The sequence below is a fragment of the Nansenia antarctica genome, assembly GCF_963989245.1.
Source record: "Nansenia antarctica genome assembly, chromosome: 11".
Lineage (NCBI taxonomy): Eukaryota > Metazoa > Chordata > Actinopteri > Argentiniformes > Microstomatidae > Nansenia > Nansenia antarctica.
In genome coordinates this window covers 16234396-16253428 of record NC_137681.1, presented here as the reverse complement: position 1 = coordinate 16253428, position 19033 = coordinate 16234396, and the positions used below count along the sequence as shown (strand labels likewise).

The 19033-nt window shown below is 43.0% G+C and overlaps 1 protein-coding gene across 1 annotated transcript in view; it reads left to right on the top strand.

The window, feature by feature from the left end:
- Positions 1 to 19033, top strand: part of LOC308167860 (myoferlin-like) — a gene marked incomplete at both ends in the record, with an annotated part of 28378 nt that overhangs the window by 1093 nt on the left and 8252 nt on the right. The window contains 27 exons of the mRNA XM_080542338.1: positions 3238 to 3346; positions 3691 to 3787; positions 4465 to 4625; positions 5015 to 5143; positions 5306 to 5368; positions 5482 to 5532; positions 5754 to 5784; positions 5931 to 6046; positions 6345 to 6471; positions 6611 to 6714; positions 6902 to 6970; positions 7116 to 7159; positions 7897 to 7979; positions 9493 to 9617; positions 9929 to 10042; positions 10487 to 10664; positions 10930 to 11054; positions 11172 to 11281; positions 13873 to 14065; positions 14312 to 14467; positions 14691 to 14822; positions 14936 to 15099; positions 15549 to 15663; positions 15953 to 16055; positions 16337 to 16476; positions 18422 to 18592; positions 18890 to 18980. Of these exons, the coding sequence (XP_080398464.1) occupies positions 3238 to 3346; positions 3691 to 3787; positions 4465 to 4625; positions 5015 to 5143; positions 5306 to 5368; positions 5482 to 5532; positions 5754 to 5784; positions 5931 to 6046; positions 6345 to 6471; positions 6611 to 6714; positions 6902 to 6970; positions 7116 to 7159; positions 7897 to 7979; positions 9493 to 9617; positions 9929 to 10042; positions 10487 to 10664; positions 10930 to 11054; positions 11172 to 11281; positions 13873 to 14065; positions 14312 to 14467; positions 14691 to 14822; positions 14936 to 15099; positions 15549 to 15663; positions 15953 to 16055; positions 16337 to 16476; positions 18422 to 18592; positions 18890 to 18980 (3101 nt within the window). The remainder of the gene's footprint in view (positions 1 to 3237; positions 3347 to 3690; positions 3788 to 4464; positions 4626 to 5014; positions 5144 to 5305; positions 5369 to 5481; positions 5533 to 5753; positions 5785 to 5930; positions 6047 to 6344; positions 6472 to 6610; positions 6715 to 6901; positions 6971 to 7115; positions 7160 to 7896; positions 7980 to 9492; positions 9618 to 9928; positions 10043 to 10486; positions 10665 to 10929; positions 11055 to 11171; positions 11282 to 13872; positions 14066 to 14311; positions 14468 to 14690; positions 14823 to 14935; positions 15100 to 15548; positions 15664 to 15952; positions 16056 to 16336; positions 16477 to 18421; positions 18593 to 18889; positions 18981 to 19033) is intronic.

Genomic DNA, 19033 nt, shown 5'->3' with positions numbered 1-19033 from the left:
GCCCCATGTAGCTAGCGCCCACGCCCTACTTGCCATGCTCAGACTTGTAGCAGTGTGTGGGAGAGGTGAAAAGCTTTTTGTTCTCTTTGGGATGTGTGAGTGTGAGTCTTTTACGATAGGGGAAAGGAGAGTAGTCGGGCAATGAGAAAGTCAGGAGAGGGGACTTGAACACGTTCAATGTTGTCGTGTCTCTTTTTAGTTTCCATTCACAGAGGGAAACACATATGGTATCAATCTGGCTTCAACCACAAAAAATGTTTCCATGGATATAGCAATTAAAAGGATCACAGCCTTGTATATACTGAACAGTATGTCAGTATTTTTGTGTAGCTGAAGCTAGTTTAGAAAGTATTAGTGATCAGACACAGACGCCGAGGAACAGGTAGAACTTAAGTCGCCATGCTTTACATCTAAACCACCACAATGCATTGTGCTTAGCATACAGATGCATACATTCCTTATGTTAGAGAGTGCCCTCTAGGATGCAATTATAGCATGTAAAATCACACTAATGCATTATACAGAAATCCATTGTAACAATGAAATAATGAATGTAACACAATGAATGCATAAAGGTATGGACACAACACGTCAAACTGATTTTTTTAGGTAAATTAACTTAAAATGTATTTAGGTCAAATGTATTTGCATCGTGTGAATTATTAATACAGCACAGTATTGCAATCTATAATACAATGCAGTCAAAACCAAGGGTCTTACTTCTCTTTTTTGGCAGCTGAGTAAAGTATGAGTAAAGTTTTCCATCAGGGTAGTCTGACACACTGCTAGTCTGCTGATCTGGAGAAGCAGAGGGGACTTCACTATTGTATATGTTATGGTACTATGTAACTTAGCAACACGGTAGACAACCGTTTAAGCATGTGTTTTCCAGTCTTATTAGATTTAGGAAGGAATTCCTCAAATGACCCAGAAAAAGATATGCAAATAAGAGAGAGATTTTGTTGGGAAACAATTACAGCTTAGGTTGGTCAATGCTTTCATTATCTGTGGCATTAAGATATGTCTCTGTTGAAATGCTATATGATTCATGCTATATGTTGTTACCTCAAGGCATTGTAGGCATAGGATTAATGTCAAGGATGTCTAAGTGGGCAGGGCTGCATCCATTCCAGGAAGTGGTTTCCTCTTTTAGGAAGTAAGAAAATGTGTCACCTTTTTGGGCTATCACCAGTTTGCACCCCTGCCATTGCAGGTCATACATGGTTGCATAGTTCACCACATGTTTGTGCTAGGTTAAGTTACGTTGAAACCACATCTTACTTTTGTTTGAAGCCCGATGCTTCCGTCTGACACTTAGGCTTCCGTCTGACACTTCCGTCTGAAAACGTAGGCTGAGAAGCTGTTTGCATGTTCCTCCTCAGCTCATGTCTGTCTTTCGAGTCCCCATCCCTATAACAAGTCTATTCAATACACATGAGTACACAGCCACCAATCATAAGCAATAATAGAAAATAATTAAGCACGCCAGCGTTATTTCTACTACGCAAGTCTATCAATATGGATTCTCCCATAACAGATTAAATGCCTGGGGATTGTTTCTGGACAGGAACCAACTTATAGGAATTAAATGCAGCCAAGGACCCTCCATCAGCTTCTAGTTGTTGACCCTGGTGGGAAGCAGCTGAATCACTCTGTATCACCAGGAAAACAGCTGTTTGTTACAGTAGCAGGATGGATTAGGGACTAACCGGCCCAAAAGTAGTCCTATTCATTATTTAACATGGCGAGGAAGGAAGAGAGAAGTCTCTATAAGAGGCTGGCTTTGTTATCTTGACAAACACAACTCAGAGAATTTCACCGCTACAGTGTTGAAATTCTCCACATCAGTGGATGATGTTCAGTGAGTCGCCAATCCCCTTCACACTTCTCTATTGCCTAACTATTGAGGGGTTTTTTCTTGGTCCAGTCATATGGCTAGGGAAACGTCCTTCTCAGGCAGTACAATCTCTGTTCAGCCATGTTTGATAGCCTCTCATTTTCTTCATTTGTTCTAAGTGTTTTATTATGTTATCACAAAGAATGTACCATTGTCAAGGAAATGACAGATCATCCTCAGCTTTATTAGACTGCATTCCAGGTTGATAGTGTCACTCTCTGGAGAATCCCAGAGTCAGCCTCCCAGATGGAGTGCAGCTCTGAATGCTGCTACAGAAATAGCATGTTGTCCACAAGCAGACTGAATTGTAAAAAGACAAATTACAATGGGAACAGCAGCCATCTGTATTTTCAGTAGTACCTGTATCCTGTCTGTAAAACTAAAACAACAACAACAACAACACCGTGGAAAGAGGTCCCTGTAAACATTGAGAATACTGTAACTGATTATTACATTGATTATTTTGATTGGAGGTCTCAGTCTCAAGTTCTTTGAAGGGTTGCATTTTGTCATACTTGACATATCATGACATATCAATTATGTATTGTATGTAATGACACTTTTAATGAAAAGGCTGTATTTAAACCCACAAAAAGCAAAACACAAGATTTCCTGGTGTGTATTTGCTCCCCAGAGAAGACTTTCCCAAGCGAATCACATAGCTCACTGTGTGATGAGGACAGAGCCATGGTCTTTGTAGGTGTGTTTGACTGTGTGGGTTTGGTTTGTTAGCTCTAGGAGGCGTCTCCCCTGTGCCTAGTTATTATGGTGACATACGTTCAACACACAATGGACTTATATAGCACCTTATTCCAAAGCGTTTTACAATGGCTTCTCATTCACCCATTCACACACACATTCACACACCAATGCAATGACGGCAACCTATCATGCAAGGCACCGGCCCACTCATTGGGTGCTATTTCGTGTTCCGTATCTTGCCCAAAGACACCTCAACACGTGGCCACCCGGGGATCGAACCACTGACCTTGAGATCATTAGACGCCAGCTCTACCTCCTGAGCCACAGTCGCCCACACAAAGGGCCTTTCCATGTCTTCAACACCCAGGTCACTGCTCTTACTGATGGCTGGAATCTCTGTGCTCAGAGAAGTCAGTCGTCTGAAGTATCATAATCAAGGCCAGGAGTTTTCCCGTATTGATCTTGATCTCTTTGACATGTTTTATTGCCCCTCAAAGTATTAGGGTCCTCTCTCTCATAGATGTTTCATTTCGTCATCCATGCCAACTAACCACTCTTGTTGACTGCCACAATCAAATATTGCTCTAATAAAATGATTAAAAGTAATACTTGTACTTATTCCATCCTGATCTTTATAGGTTCCTTGGCTCTGCTAAAATCTCACTGAAAGACCTCGCAACTGGTCAAGTCAAATCTCTTCCGTCCAAAAATGTGGCTCTTGCCAATGAGAAGGGACAGGATATTGGAGTAAGTGTGTCCCTTTTTGAAAATGGAGAGTAGCTACTCACCTGCTATCAACATATCCAATTCAGCCCTTCTGCTGTTGCCGGGCATTGTTTTGTCAAACAACGCAGTTCATCTGTCAAACTGTGTGAAAGCAATGTCTATTAATCATGCCTCGTCTTGCCTTTCCCTGCTAGTCCAATCTACATTTTAATTTTAATTGTCTTTCATTTGAATATTTTCTAGATAACTGCAGTATTACCATGAGCACCAAAGCTTATACTTATGTGGTTTCCTGTTTTGATTTTGACAACAATCCATTTGAATAAGTTGATTGACTAATTCAATTAACTAACCACCACATTCAGGCTACAATCAACCTCCTGATTGGCTACGATCCTCCAGCCAATGCCGTGCCAAACCCAAATGACCAGCAGGAAGGAGATGGTGCAGCAGGGGACTCTGGTAGGTCATGTGACCTTTAGCACAGTAGCTTAGTTGTTTGTTTAGAAGACGGACCTCTCTGCTCTCGATCAAATGGATGATGAATACTTTGAACATATTTACAAAGAGACATGCGGTACGTTTGTTTCTATATAGCCATAGGCAGAACAGAAATATTTACATTTCAGACACATAGGTCCATATCAGTATATAATGTTATAATGTTATTTCCATTCTGCCTAGGGATAGTTTCATTGATCAGAATGTGAAAGAAACATGAAAAAGCTTTAGCATTGACAATGACAGGAATGTGTGCCACATGTACTTCTTTACGTCTGATCAACATTTTCATGGATTTTTGTTCACAACTACAAACAAGACTAAATACAAACAGAAAGCATGTTTGAATGTTACATGTATAGCTCATGTAGCTACCATACCTGTTTATAGAGTGCAGGGACTGTACTGTATTGCTACTTCACTGGAGGCTGGTGGAGGTAGAAATCAGAGGATGGGCTCATTGTAACATTCCTCATTCTATACTATACATTGCAATGAGCCCATCCTCTGCTTTCTACCCCCAGCAGTCTCCACTGCGCTACTTATACTTATGTAGAGATATTGTACAATTCAGAGTGAAGAAATCCCCTGAGACCACTGCACATTGGGTGAATATGGTGCTATCTATGTGTGTACAGTGGGAGGTGAGGAGGGCGATGAGGACTTTGCTGATGGGGGACAGAGTGTTTCTGCTGGGGGAGCCTCCTCCCCTGGCTTGCCTGGGAACCCCAACCAGAATGTGGTCAGGAGGAACAGGAAACGCAACCGTCCTCTAGCCAACAAACCTCAGGACTTTCAGGTGAGTTTCTATATAGCCATGTGCTGTTAATGATGGACCACTGAAAGAAGGAATGGCTCTAAACTAACGATGGACTCTCACATGAAAGCATGCTGCTTTCGATCTCATCACTCTAGTCACACGTGTGCTGTAGTAGGCTACTGCTGGTTTACATGGTGTGAATGGGGGCGATACTATGTACTGTAACAATTGATGTTTGGTGAGCTTTTCTGGTGCATAACGGCTGCCATGGCATCACCTCGGTGGGTGCTACACATTGGTAGTTGTTAAGGTGAGTTCCCCATACAGTGTAAAGCACTTGGAGCATCAGCGTAAGGTGGAATGGCGCTATATAAAACCAAACTCTGTTTTAGGTGTTTCTCATTTTTAACACCACATCTGTCCTTCAGATCCGTGTCCGGGTCATTGAGGGTCGACAGCTACCTGGGAACAACATCAAACCTGTTGTGAAGATCCACGTTGGTGGAGAGACACACAGAACCAGGATTAAGAGGGGAAACAATCCCTTCTTTGACGAGGTACCAGTTAGCACACTTTCCACCTGACTTGGCATGTGTCGTCAGATTTCTAATTGTAGCTTCAACATACTCTATTGCCCTGCATATCTGAAATTCGCTTTTCTGTGATGGATATAAGGCAAAAGGATATTATAATATGTTGTGTGTTTCTTTTCTTTATAGATTTTCTTTTACAACGTCAACATGTTGCCATCTGATCTGTTTGATCAGCACATCAGTTTTAGAGTGAGTTGAACTCACTCTTCATTCTTCAAGTCTCGTTGCTACAGTGTCTGTTTTACATGATCCCGACAATATCTATGGCATTCCCTTTCTAATGTGCTCTCTCTCTATTGTAGGTTTATGACTCTTTCTCTCTGAGAGCTGACAGTCTGATGGGGGAATTCAAGGTACTCTTTCTCTCTCTCTCTCTCTCTCTCTCTCTCTCTTTCTCTCTCTCTCTCTCTCTCTCTCTCTCTCTCTCTCTCCTTCCTTTCTCTCATTAAACCATTCAAGGGCTCACAGCCCATAAGAGTCCAACATTGTGACATTACACTAGATATAGTGTACTGCAGTGGAGGAGGTAGACATCGGTATTTACTAAGTTGTTTTTACTTCTTCTACATCACAGGTGGATGTAGGCTTTGTCTACGATGAACCTGGTAAGTCTGTAGAGAATGTCTCACACTGTATTTGCATGCACTGTGTTATTTCCATACGCTCATTGGAAATTCCTGTTTATGTCTATTTTTCCTGTGTGCGTGTACGTATCTGTGTTTCTATTGTGTGTTTGTTTGTGATATATCAGGTCACGCTATAATGAGGAAGTGGCTGCTGCTGAATGATCCAGATGACTCCAGCTCGGGGGCGAAGGGATACCTCAAAGTCAGCCTGTTCGTTGTAGGTGCAGGGGACGAACCGCCGGTAAGACTGGCTTTAGATTACGTTTACATGTTTCTGTAAGCACTGTCCATGCATCTCTGAACACTAATAGATTACAAAGTGTCACCTTATTTGATGATGGAGTCGGTGTGGTTGGAAGCATTCTAGTGGTATACTGCTCAGAGCTCAACTAAGATCAATTATTATTCGATGTTGATGCTTCAATTTGTGTTGTATCTTCTGTATACAGCACAGAGATGATCTCTATAGCCTTATTTGACGTGTGTGTGTGTGTGTGTGTGTGTGTGTGTGTGTGTGTGTGTGTGTGTGTGTTCTGAAGGTGGAGAAGAGGGAAACCAATGATGACCATGATGACATTGAGAGTAACCTGCTCCTGCCAGCGGGTGTCACCCTGCGATGGGTCACCCTGTCACTCAAAGTGTTCCGGGCCGAGGACATCCCCCAGAGTATGCCACTCGTATAAAATAGTTGACTTGCTATGCTGCTTATGTTGTGGTTCACATTCTATATACTATATCCTGGTTAGCTTTCTGATAAGAAATGAGAATCTGTAGGGCCTATCTCTGATTGTGTTTTTCTGTTTAGTGGATGATGCGTTTGTCCAGTCTGTAAAGGAAGTGTTTGGAGGGGAAGGGAACAAAAAGAATCTGGTGGATCCTTTTCTTGAAGCGCAATTTGCTGGTAAAAAGGTACAGAACTGTGCTCCCATTCACATTCTTCTTCTCCAGACAAAATGTCATGGTGTTTGCATTCCTCTCCTCGCACAACCTTTAAGCAAAGGGAGGGCCCTGATTGATGACTATATAAACATGTGTGGAATGGATTATATAAACATGTGTGGAATGGATATGTGAATTATATATTTCTTTGCTGCAGCTTTGCACCCAGATAATGGAGAAGAATGCTAACCCAGAATGGAACCAAATGCTGAATCTTCAGGTCAAGGTAAAAGTCACAAGCATGTTCTAGATATTTCACTTTTACTATCATTTCATGTTGTAGACACTAGAGTGTACAGTCACTCTGCACATTGATAGCAGATGTGTGCTTTAGTAAATGCAGTAAAACATGTGTGTCATGTTTGCTACAGTTTCCCTCTATGTGTGAGCGCATCAAGCTGACGGTCTTTGATTGGTAAGTCACCAGCATCTCCTCCTCTGTAACACACAATGATGTAAATGCACACATTTGAATCACTCCATTTGAACTTGCTTCACCTCACAGTTTTGTTATGTTGTTGTTTGTTATGTTAGAGTATTCAGAAGTTAACCCTTACAAGAAATAAGTGCACCAAAGTAAACACCATTAGTATTCTTCAAGTGCATATACGTTATTCAGTATACTTCAAGTGCATACTTGAACATGCATATACATTTCTACATAGAAAAGGTTTGATAAGGACAATGTGTGTGTGTAGTGGTGCCCTCTGAGTGCCTCTGTACTTCCCCTGCTGACTGTGAGATGAAGCCAAGTGTAGAGTGTGGTCAGTCAGGCAGTGTTTGGCCTGGGAGGAAACCAACATTATGGTATGAGTCAGCCTGCAGTATGAGTCAGCCTGCAGAGAGGCACTCCCTTTCCCATCCTGGAATCCTGTTGGCAGAGTGAGTTGTGAGGAGTGAAAAGGTTAGGAAAACTGTGTGTCCCTCGAATGTGTTGAAAATCAAATCCTTCTTCCAAAACCTATTGGATAGGTGTCAGCACAATGGCCCAAAAAAATCCACCAAGCATAGCAAATCAGAGGGAAAGGGTCCGTTTTTTCCCCCATACAAGTGTCACCTAGGGTGAAAGGGGGTGGCCTTTTTTTCTGGAGAGGGCCCACAGATCAAGAAGGTGATAATTAATGTTTTTTCGGCTTTGCACTTTTAATGCAGGGACCGCCTGACAAAGAATGACGCTATTGGCACTACATACTTGAATCTGGCCAAAATAGCATCCTCTGGTGGAGAAATTGAAGGTAAGGTGCAGGAGGGGTCATATTTAGCTATATTTACTACACCAGTGGAGTAGTACAGAGGAGGCTGGTGGCGGTAGAAATCGGAGGACGAGCTCATTGTAACGCATGGAACGGAATGAGGAATGGTATCAAACACACCAATGTTTGATACCATTCCTCATTCCGTTCCATGCATTACAATGAGCCCGTCCTCCGTTTTCTACATCCACCAGCCTCCCCAGTACTACCCCCTCTCTAATACCATCTTTAGTTTGAGATTATTGTTCTAATCTACATATTCCACAGTCATTTTACCCCTAAAAAATGTACTATTATGTCCTTTGATTTCAGTTGTAAAATGAATTGTTAATTTTTTCCATGTGTCTGGCCCATTTTTTTATTTCTGATTTACCATGTTTTTCTTCTTGAATAGACGAACATGCGGGAGCTAATGAAGGATATGAAGGTTGATATGGAGTTCCAATAGATGCTCAATGCTTAATGTGTCATCCTTTGCAAAAATCGGTCTTTTTTAATTAGAAAACATTTATTTTTAAAAACACCGAAATTTACAATTCTGTGATTTAGCCAAAAACAAATCACAGATCCAATGTGTCATGAAATTAATATACTGTAGTAGGTGCTACACTTGTTATCCAAATTTAACAGCTGAACTGGTTTCTGCACTGGAGGAATATTGGATTGGCATGAGCTGCCCATCGTTTTAACCATTTACTGTTGTCATCACCCCACTAGAGCTTGAAACTCACTCTCTGAATGTATTGCTAATGATATGCGACCATTGCTCATCTGCATTGTTTGTCTATGCTGTCACAAAACTCAGCGCTCTCTTTTTTCTGAATGAAGCATGAAATACATTAAAGAGATGCTAGAGTATATTTGTATATGTTCAGCCACTAATTGGAGTTTACAAGCCAAAAACAGGTCCCTGAAATAAACATAATATTGTCAAGAAATTACCTGATCGGACAGAGTGGCACATCTCCCCACTCCTATGAGCAAAAGCTTATTTTGAAAATGTTTGTTAGCCTTAAACTGAGGATTGCATTGTCTAATGAGGTAAGAAATTGATTAACAGTATATCATGAACCATACGGTCAACAAGTATGCCAAAACTTGAAGAATTATATACAAAAACCCTGTAGCATCTCTTTAATGTTAAAAACGGTATATTCCTGTATTTTTCCCCCAAGCCAGATATGCATTCTAACTTGTGTGTGCTTATAACCCCTCTTATAGCAAATGTATGCTTATAACTCATCTCATAGCAAACGTGTGCTTATAACCGCTCAGTCACTACCCTAACCCTAACCCTAACCCCAGATGTTCTGCTCTGACAGCCTAAACCGACTAACCACAGTTCCAGTATGTGTAGCTCAGCGGAGTCTGGTGGAGATAGGAATCGGAATCCATTCCATTCATTACCCATCCTCCGATTTCTACCTCCACCAGCCTCCCCTGGTGTAGCTCCTTTGGACACATGTTTACAGTACTGTTTGGGTGTTCTCCTCAGGGAAGACTGGTGGGTCTGAGGTGGGCTTCCTGCCTGCCTTCGGTCCCTGCTACGTGAACCTGTATGGTAGTCCCAGAGAGTTCACAGGCCTCCCTGACCCCTATGAGGAGCTCAACTTCGGAAAGGTGTGTCCTGCTATTAAAATAAGCATAGAATTGTTATTTTTTCTAAATGGTACTGTTCACACTGACCATACAGTATACTCTTTTCACACTATTGTGCCGAACCAAACTGCACAGTGCTAGGATATTTTCTTTTTTCCATGGTCCTTTCCAGCACAGCTCCAGCAACTATAAAGTGGACAGTGGCCATGCTAGGACAGTACAGCTCAACTCGGTTCAGCTCTGTAGTGTGAAAATTGTATTAATTATTACACTATGCTATCTATGTTTTGATCATTATTCTGATTATATGATCCCTGTTCTTGTCTGGGCAGGGTAAAGGTGTAGCCTATCGGGGGAGAATCCTGATCGAGCTGTCCACTAAACTGGAAGGCAAGGCTGACAAGACTGTGGAAGAGATCCCCAGTGATGACATCCTGGTGGCACAGGTACTGTACTGTAGCCTCGCTGCCTCATCAGTACACTGTCCATCATTAAATAATAATAATAATAATAATAAACTTTATTTATACATCCCCATTTAAAACAATTTTACAAAGTGCTTTACAAATAGATAAAACAGACATGGGCATTATCAATTAAATATAATATATGCCATTTCTCCAAAGTGACTTACATTGGAGTGAGTGCATAATTTTTCAGTATATGGTCTCAGCGGGAAACGAATCCACAACCTAAGCGTTGTTAATGCTCTACCAACTGAGCCACAGAGGACCAAAGGCTAGTCTATAACTGTTGTTGTTTTCACAAGCACACGTTATTATTTATTATTAATCCTAATATTATTTTACTTCTATGAATTATCTATGATTAAAAAAATAAAAAAAAATAAAGAAAAACGTTAATTACATTGTCCAATGTTACTCTAACAGAAGTACCAGCGGAGAAGGAAGTACTGTCTGTGTGCAGTGTTTCACAGTGCCAGCATGCTCCAGGAGCCTGGGGAGCCAATCCAGTTTGAGGTCAGCATCGGCAACTACGGCAACAAACTGGACACCACCTGCAAACCACTGGCCTCCACTACTCAGTTCAGCTGTGCTGTGTTCGATGGTAAATCCAAGTTTCTCTTGGATATCAGGGGGGTATTCAATCAACGTCGCTAAAGGACAATCCAGGCTTAAGTCTCGCTAGAAAAAAAAGAAGGCTGTATGTTTTTATACATCTTGCAGGATTGATCAAAATAAACCCGGATTGTCCTTTAGCGACGTTGATGGAATACCCCCCTGCGCGCATTCTCATTCTATTTGTTTACTATTTGGTCTCTCCACAATATGACTTAAGGGAAATGTAAAAGTTATTTCATTTTTTTTATTAGGTAATCACTACTATTACTTGCCCTGGGCTGGCACCAAGCCAGTCGTTGTTGTGACATCATTTTGGGAGGACATCAGTCATCGCTTGGATGCAGTGAACATTACTCTCTACATAGCTGAACGGCTGGTAAGGAAAGATGTGTATGATGTTTTACATCCTAAACAGATATAATGATTACAGTAGAATGTCTGAATAGTGTTCGTTAAACTGATATGAGACGTCTAACCCACCTCCTTGTTTTAGCAATCCAACATCACTGCGATGAAGACGGCCATCTTGGCTAAAGTCTCGGAGGCTCGTCTGGCAGAGATCTGGCTGAAGCTCATCAATCTAGTGATCGAAGACCTCAGCAGGTAAACCAACAGAAACATTTATTTATTTACATTGCTGAAAAATGTAAAAGAAAAGAACATTTAAAAGAAAAGAAAATTGCTGAACTGGAGACCACTATGACTCTGCATGTTACTCCGGAGTTAGTTATTTTTTTTTTTAAGTTCTTTTTTCTGAGTGGGGCAGTCCCACTCATCTTTTTCATTTTATTTGACAGATACAGTGAAGAATTAGACAGGAAGGATGGGTGAGAGAGATAGGAGGGATGACATGCAGGATATGTCCCCGGCCGGAATCAAACTGGGGACCCTGCGGTTACATGGTCAGCGCTTAACCCGCTACACCACCTAAGCGCCCCCGGAGATAGTTCTTAAGAGAGAAGTGTTATTTAAAGATCTTAACCATCTTCTCATTCATAGAGCTAGACAAAACCATTACTTGCACAGTGCACAGCCAAGCCATTTACTAGCCTCAAAACTTAAAACCAACGAACAACTAGCAAACATCCCTTCAATTAAATCTTCTACAGGTACTTTGTGCACTGATCCAGCAGAGGTTAACAATAACTTCTGGGCATTCTACTCGGCTCTATATACTTCTGAGATTGAATATAATGAGCAAGCCATTAGTTCCTTCTTGAACCCTTTACAGCTCCCCCTACAGCTCCCCCAACTTTCCCAGAACTGAACTACACAAAGCTCTTTCATGCATGAACAAAGGCAAGTCACCAGGGTTAGACGGTTTACCACCTGAATTTTATCTGGCCTTTTGGCCCCAAGTTGGCACTCTTCTGTTGGGAATGATTGCGATCAGAAATGTCTCCTTCTCCAAAAACAACAATATAGCTATAATTTCCTAGTTCTTGAAAAAGGGGAAGGACTCTACTGACTGCGGACGTTATCGCCCTTTGTCAATTTTAAATACAGATACTAAACTGTATGCCAAAGTTCTAGCCTCACGACTGGAACCATTTATGACTACCTTAGTGCATGAAGACCAAACAGGCTTCATTAAAAGTCACCTTGCCTCAGACAATGTTCGCCGCCTTCTCCATATTATTGACTCTTCGAATACTTCTGACTCATCAAATGCGAATTTGAGAATACTCTCACTTGATGCTGAGAAAGCCTTTGATCGTCTCGAGTGGCACTTTTTATGGGCGGTTTTACGCTATATGGGCTTCGGAGATCATTATGTAGCTATGATAAAATTACTATATTCCAACCCGACAGCAATGGTTCTGACAGGGAACACATGCTCTAAACAACTGCAAATATCCTGCAGCTCGCGCCAGGGTTGCCCTCTCTCTCCTCTGCTGTTTGCCATATCTCTTGAACCTGTGGCCCAGGCCGTTCGCCAGTCAGTCACCCATGATCCTATTACAGTCCAACACCAAACATCTCTAAATACCTCCATTCGCCTATATTTAAAAAATTAAATTCTCCAGTTGGGAGGGCGTCCAATCTCATTTCCCCAGTGGAGTGACAATGGAGTTCATACACTCTCAGATTTATTTGGGGCTGAGGGTCTCCGCTCATTCCAAGACATTCAGAGAAACTTTAATTTACCAGGTACCTCCTTTTTTTCTACATTCAGTTACGTACAGCAATGCGCACATATGGGGTACCCTGGAATAGCTCATTAGGCATGCATCCATTTCACATAGCACTCACCAGACCCAGGGGTTAGGTCTCAGCTCTTTACTCCAACTTTATCACACAATAATTTAAATTGGCAATTAATTTGACAAAACATATCGCTTTCCTCCAGAAATCCCAACCACCAGGTTATCCATTTCAATTGTACTCATAGGACATACTTTACTCCATATCTGCTACATAAAATAAAGACCATACTCTCACCTAACTGTACTCTGTGCACACAAGATACAGTTGGCACCTTTTTGCATATGGTATGGGAGTGCCTTGGAGTGGCTGATTTCTGGAGGACGGTTTGTGATACATTACTAAATGAGAGTTCAACCCTGGATGTAAATATCAAACAAAGACGCATCTGGCTGGCCGGCCTTACAGCGGCCAAAAGGCTTATAGCTTGCAGGTGGAAGTCACCCCATTTCTTGACTACGCAGAGGTGGATATTAGACTTTATAGACATAGCCAGCTAACAGGCATCAGGCAATCTCAGATAATATTTCTTGCTGGGATCAAACCATCACCATTCTCAAGACGCTACTATAGGCTAATCTATTTGCTCCTTCCATGGGGTCCTGTGGGGTGGGGTGGGGGGGGCTGTGATTGGGTGGGTGGGTGGGAGGTATTTGGCGGGAGGAATATTCGTGGGAGGAGGGGGAGGTGGGGGACTGTTGAGGTAAAGGGAGATTGGGAAGGGGAGGGGGGGTGGAAGGTTTATGTAAATGTTGTATTTGTACAGGATTTTTGTTATTCTATTTCTCTTTTGTTTATTTATATGTTACCACTCCCTTGTATTATTCCCTGAAATAATAATAGAAAATTGATCGCAAAAAAACATTGAAACATTGCTTTTCAAACCCCATTGCTATTGGCTATATTCTTATTTGTTTTCATTCTATTCCTCCTATGTATACATGAGCTTTTGTTAGTGCTTGATAGACCAATCCCCCCCCGTGTGACAGTTTCAGAGTGCCAGACCTGGAGGCCAGGCCCCACCTGACAGCCCTGGACCTCCAGATCAAGAAGCTGCGTGACAAGGCCTGGGAGAGCATCATGGAGGCGGCCAAGCGTATGAGGGAAGAGGCCACTGATGTCAAGGACACACTGGGGGACATCGAGGACTGGCTGGACAAACTGAAGCAGCTTGCCGAGGAGGTAGGAGGAGGACAGAGGAGGGACTGTTCCTCGGGGATGTGAGCGATACGTGTGACAAGCTGCGATATAGAATCTATGATCAATGGTCAAGAATTGTTTTTATGAACCCTCTTTTTAAGTTAATGTTGATGTGCTCTTATCTGATGTTCCTGGTGATGCCTTCTAATATGTCAATCTCCCCTCTCTCTAATTCCTCTTCTTTCCTGTTTTTGTCTCTCTCCCCCTCTCTTCTACTTCTCTCTCTAGCCCCAGAACAGCATGCCAGACGTGATCATCTGGATGCTGAGAGGAGAGAAGAGAGTGGCCTGCACCCGTATCCCCGCCCACCAACTCCTCTACTCTACCTACAGTGAGCAGGCCAGTGGACAGTACTGTGGCAAGACCAAGACCATCTTCATGGAGGTACACTAAACTACATTATCTTTTTTTGGCTGTTTCTATGTATATTTCACTGAACGAGATGAGTGCATTGCAGTGAAATGCAGATCCCGTGGGAGACCCTCATATGAATACTGGTTCATTACTGAATACTTGTTCACTCAGAGAATCAATATCAAAACAGGACCATCCTGTGCACTTCACAGGTTGTTTTTTTACCATGATGCCTTCCTTTCTCATCTCTCAGTACCCCATGGATAAGAACAAGGGGTTGAAAGTTCCGGTTCAGATCCGGGTCAACATGTGGCTGGGCCTGTCAGCGCACGAAAAGAAGTTCAACACGTTCTCAGAGGGGACCTTCAGTGTGTTTGCTGAAGTGGTAAGTTTGTGCTTTAGATGATTCACCTGTGCCTGTTAAGCATGTTGACAGGTTGGAATAGAGTTGTGTATTACTGGTCCCCCTTAAATGATCTGTTTTCTCCTGTTTTGTAGTATGAGAACCAGGCTTCAGTGTTTGGGAAGTGGGGAACGACGGGGCTGGTTGGCCGCTACAAGCACTCTGACGTGACAGGCAAACTGAAGCTGAAGCAGGAGTATTTTATGCCTCCGCGGGGCTGGGAGTGGGAGGGAGACTGGATCATCGACCCAGAAAAAGGGTGAGTACTGTGGTTAGGCTTACTCTGTTTTTATATCAGTGTTCTATCCAGTGGCGGAATGCAGTAATCTACCCTCCTCATCACAATCAAAGGAAATGGGCCAGTTCTGCCTCACCCTCCCTAGAGAATGCTGAAGCAGCTGCCAACTTGCTGTTTGTTCGCTTTATTTCTCATGCCATTACAGATGGAGCGTTGACAGCCCAGCTTTAAAAATGGAATGTTGAGCTTTCCCAGATCTTTTTGAGCTGGTTTTGTATTGTAGACCTATAATTATCAGAGTTTGGTTGAAATCATCTTTGGAATACCTTCAATTGTTTGAGAGGTGCAGTTGATTTTGCTTCCTTGGTGCAGATCGTGGGCAGGGTTTGTACTTATGAAATATTTCATGTACAGCACTTTCAGAACTATTTAGACCCAGGCCTCATAATGATATTCTCTTGCTGCACCAGTCTGTTGACAGAGGCAGATGCGGGACACACTGAGTTCCTGGACGAGGTCTTCCAAAACGATACTCGCTTCCCTGGTGGAGAGTGGAAGCCTGCTGCTGAGACCTACACTGATGTGGTTAGCGGACTACACACACACACACACACACACACACACACACACACACACACACACACACACTTCTGTTCCAATAAAGTGCCCTTAGGTGTGCCAACCACTGCCTGCTGCCTGCCTGAAGTGTGGACATAAATACAGAAGTGCCAAACATACACAGTTGACACACATTATACGTAACGAGGAGAGTAACAGGGAGTGTAGTAACGCCCCAGGCCACCAGGGGCCGCCAATGAGTCACCAAGGAAATGGCGACCCCAACCGTGACAGTGTTGTGTGTCTGTGTGTTCAGAATGGGGAAAAGACCCAGAACCCTCAGGAGATTGAGTGTCCTGCTGGCTGGAGCTGGGAGGATGAGTGGACCGTGGATGTCAACAGAGCAGTGGATGAGCAAGGTCTGGTCTAACACAGAATCTCTTAAACCAGTCTTTGACATTACCGTAAAAAAGTATATTAAAGTTAATACATCCATCAAAATCAACAACATATTTCATTAGAGTTAATGTATCCATCAATATGTGTGTGTGTGTGTGTGTGTGTGTGTGTGTGTGTGTGTGTGTGTGTGTGTAGATCAATATGGACATGGATCATTACAGGTAGAGCAACCCAAGTACACTATGGTAAAGTACACTATGTTTGAGGTCATTGAATGTCTTCTGTGTTTCTGTGCCTCCAGGCTGGGAGTATGGGATCACCATCCCTCCAGCTGACAAGCCCAAGTCCTGGGTGCCGGCAGAGAAGATGTACCATGTCCACCGCAGGAGGAGAGTCATCAGGCCCAGGAAGAGAACAGCTGCTGCTGGCTCAACCATGGAGGTCAGTGGTGTGAATTACATTTGACATTTTTGGCATTAAGCAGATGCCTTTTATCCAAAGCTATTTATAACATATACAGTTGTCATTTTATCCATCAGTCATCATAAAAAAAGGAATCTATGCCAAAACCAGGGGCCTTTGGCAGTCACAAAGTAACAACACTGTTTATCTTGTGAATAGGCAGTAACATTTTGTTTATGTTATATATTTCCTCATTTCCCAGCACTGGTGGACTCAGGACTCAGGTGGCGACCGCCCCCCCCTGGTGCCCCCATGGTTGAAAAACGCCGCACTACCAATTCGATTAAGATCAGGCTACAATTTCGTAAACATTTTGGAATGGATAAACCTTCCACCCTGGCCCCAATCTATGAAAATCATTTATTCCCACCCTCTTCTTCTGACCCCACCTTTCGTATCTGGCGTGACAAAGGCTTAGTTAGTGTCAAAGATCTCTACAAAGACGGAATTTTTACCGACTTTGCAGAGCTCTCATCCAGGTTTGAACTGCCCCAATCTAATTGTTTTCGTTTCCTCCAGGTCAGACATTTTATTAAAACTAAATATCCCCACGTCCCCCAAAGGACGCGTCCTTGCTTTTACAACCCTACTGGCAAGTGTCACGACCCAACAGCAATGTGCGTACATTGATAGTCAATGGGCTCGTTCCCACACAGGGCCGAGGCCGGACACAGGTAGATTAGCTCAGGGTTAGCTGACAGCACCCAGGTAGATGTTAAGGGGAATGGCTTACCTGGCTCCGATGTATCGTGGCGTGGTCCGCGGGGATACTGAACAGCCCGCACGTTCGTTCAGTGGGGTGTTCCTTCCCGTTCAGTATTGACATATAACAAAACAAACAAAACCGGACACGACACAACACGACCTCGGGGGTAATCTACTATTCCACACGGTAATAGTCTTGATAATAATTGTTAATTTTAATTTTAATTTAATTAATTAATTAATTTGGCCATTTAGCAGACGCTTTTATCCAAAGCGACTTACAATTACGAATTACAGGGACATTCCCCCTGGAGTAACTGAGGGCTAAGTGCCTTACCCAAGGGCACACTAGTAGTGGTGTGGCTTCAGGCGGGATTTGAACTCACAACCTTCCGATCACAAGTCCAACTCACTATCCACTAGACCACCACTACCCCATCAATTGTCAAAGGGGTTCTCTTCTAGGTAAGGCGTCACAATCAGTATTTCTCTTCTCCGTTAACTCCACTCTCTCGACTCTCTCGACTCTCTCTACCCCCAGGTAGCAAATGAGCACCTGTCATATACCTTTCGAGAGACCCGCCAACAGGAAAGCCACTCCCCCATGTACCCTGGGTAGCCAATCAACACCCCCTGAGCTTACCATGACAACTAGGAACAGTTGGATCGTGACACAAGACGACTTATTTTATTTAAATGGAGCATACCCTCCCCCCTTCACATAATAGTTGGCTCAAAGAGATCCTGAATCACATCAAATTAGGAAAAAAAAGATTTTCACTTAGGAATTCCAGCACAACCTTTGACATGACTTGGAAGCCCTTCGCTGATCACCTGAGTAAGACCACCATTCACCCAGATGATGATTAGATTGATTAGATTTAGTACATTTCATTACCCATCTGGGCAAAGCCCCAGATCTCCTACGATCCTAAATCCACCCCTGGCTTAGACTACATCATGTTCATCTTAATCAAGGATGAAGACTATTTCACCATACATGCATCATAACCTCTGATGGGGTCCCATGTTGTGCAGTATGTGCCCTTTTTTTCTTTTCGCCCCTGCCCTTCAAACAGCCTGAGTCCGCCACTGTTTGCCAGTAGTGTTGAAATTACAGAAGAGAGAGAGGGGAAGTGAAAACTGAGAATGAGATATGTAGTTTCAGTGCATGCATTTCCCTTCCTAAAATTGACATCGACTGCTTCTGTATTTTCAGAAACGTGACCAAGGAGATCCAGAGGGATGGGAGTTCTCCTCTCTGATTGGCTGGAAGTTCCACAGGAAGGAACGTTCCTCCGACACGTTCCGCCGCAGACGGTGGAGGAGGAAGATGGCGCCTGCCGACCGCCTCGGGGCCTCTGCTATCTTTAAACTGGAGGGGGCACTGGTGAGCAATTGCATAACCATAGAGGTTACAGAACAGCGGACTATGGCTGTACCTCAATATTCTACCATTGCTTCCTTTCCTTGATTCCTTTCCTTGTCTCCTTTGTGTCATTTTCTCTTAAGTGAAAGGACTAAATAGGTATCCAATTATCATTTAACATTCAAGGAAAGGACACACGGATAGGAAGATAGTAAAGACTATTGAGACACAGTTACGTGTAGAGTACATGGACAAATGAATGATTGATAGGGATTCAGCTTAGGCTGTGTTCTGAGGAACTCTTGATTATCTCTATAGGGGACTGATACAGATGAGAAAAGCTCCAGCAAGACAGACGCCACCAAGTTCTTTGGTGCAAACACCCCCACTGTGTCCTGCTCGTTTGACCGTGAGTACCTTGTTTTACTAATATTTGTTATATATGTGCTCATGTTATCTGTT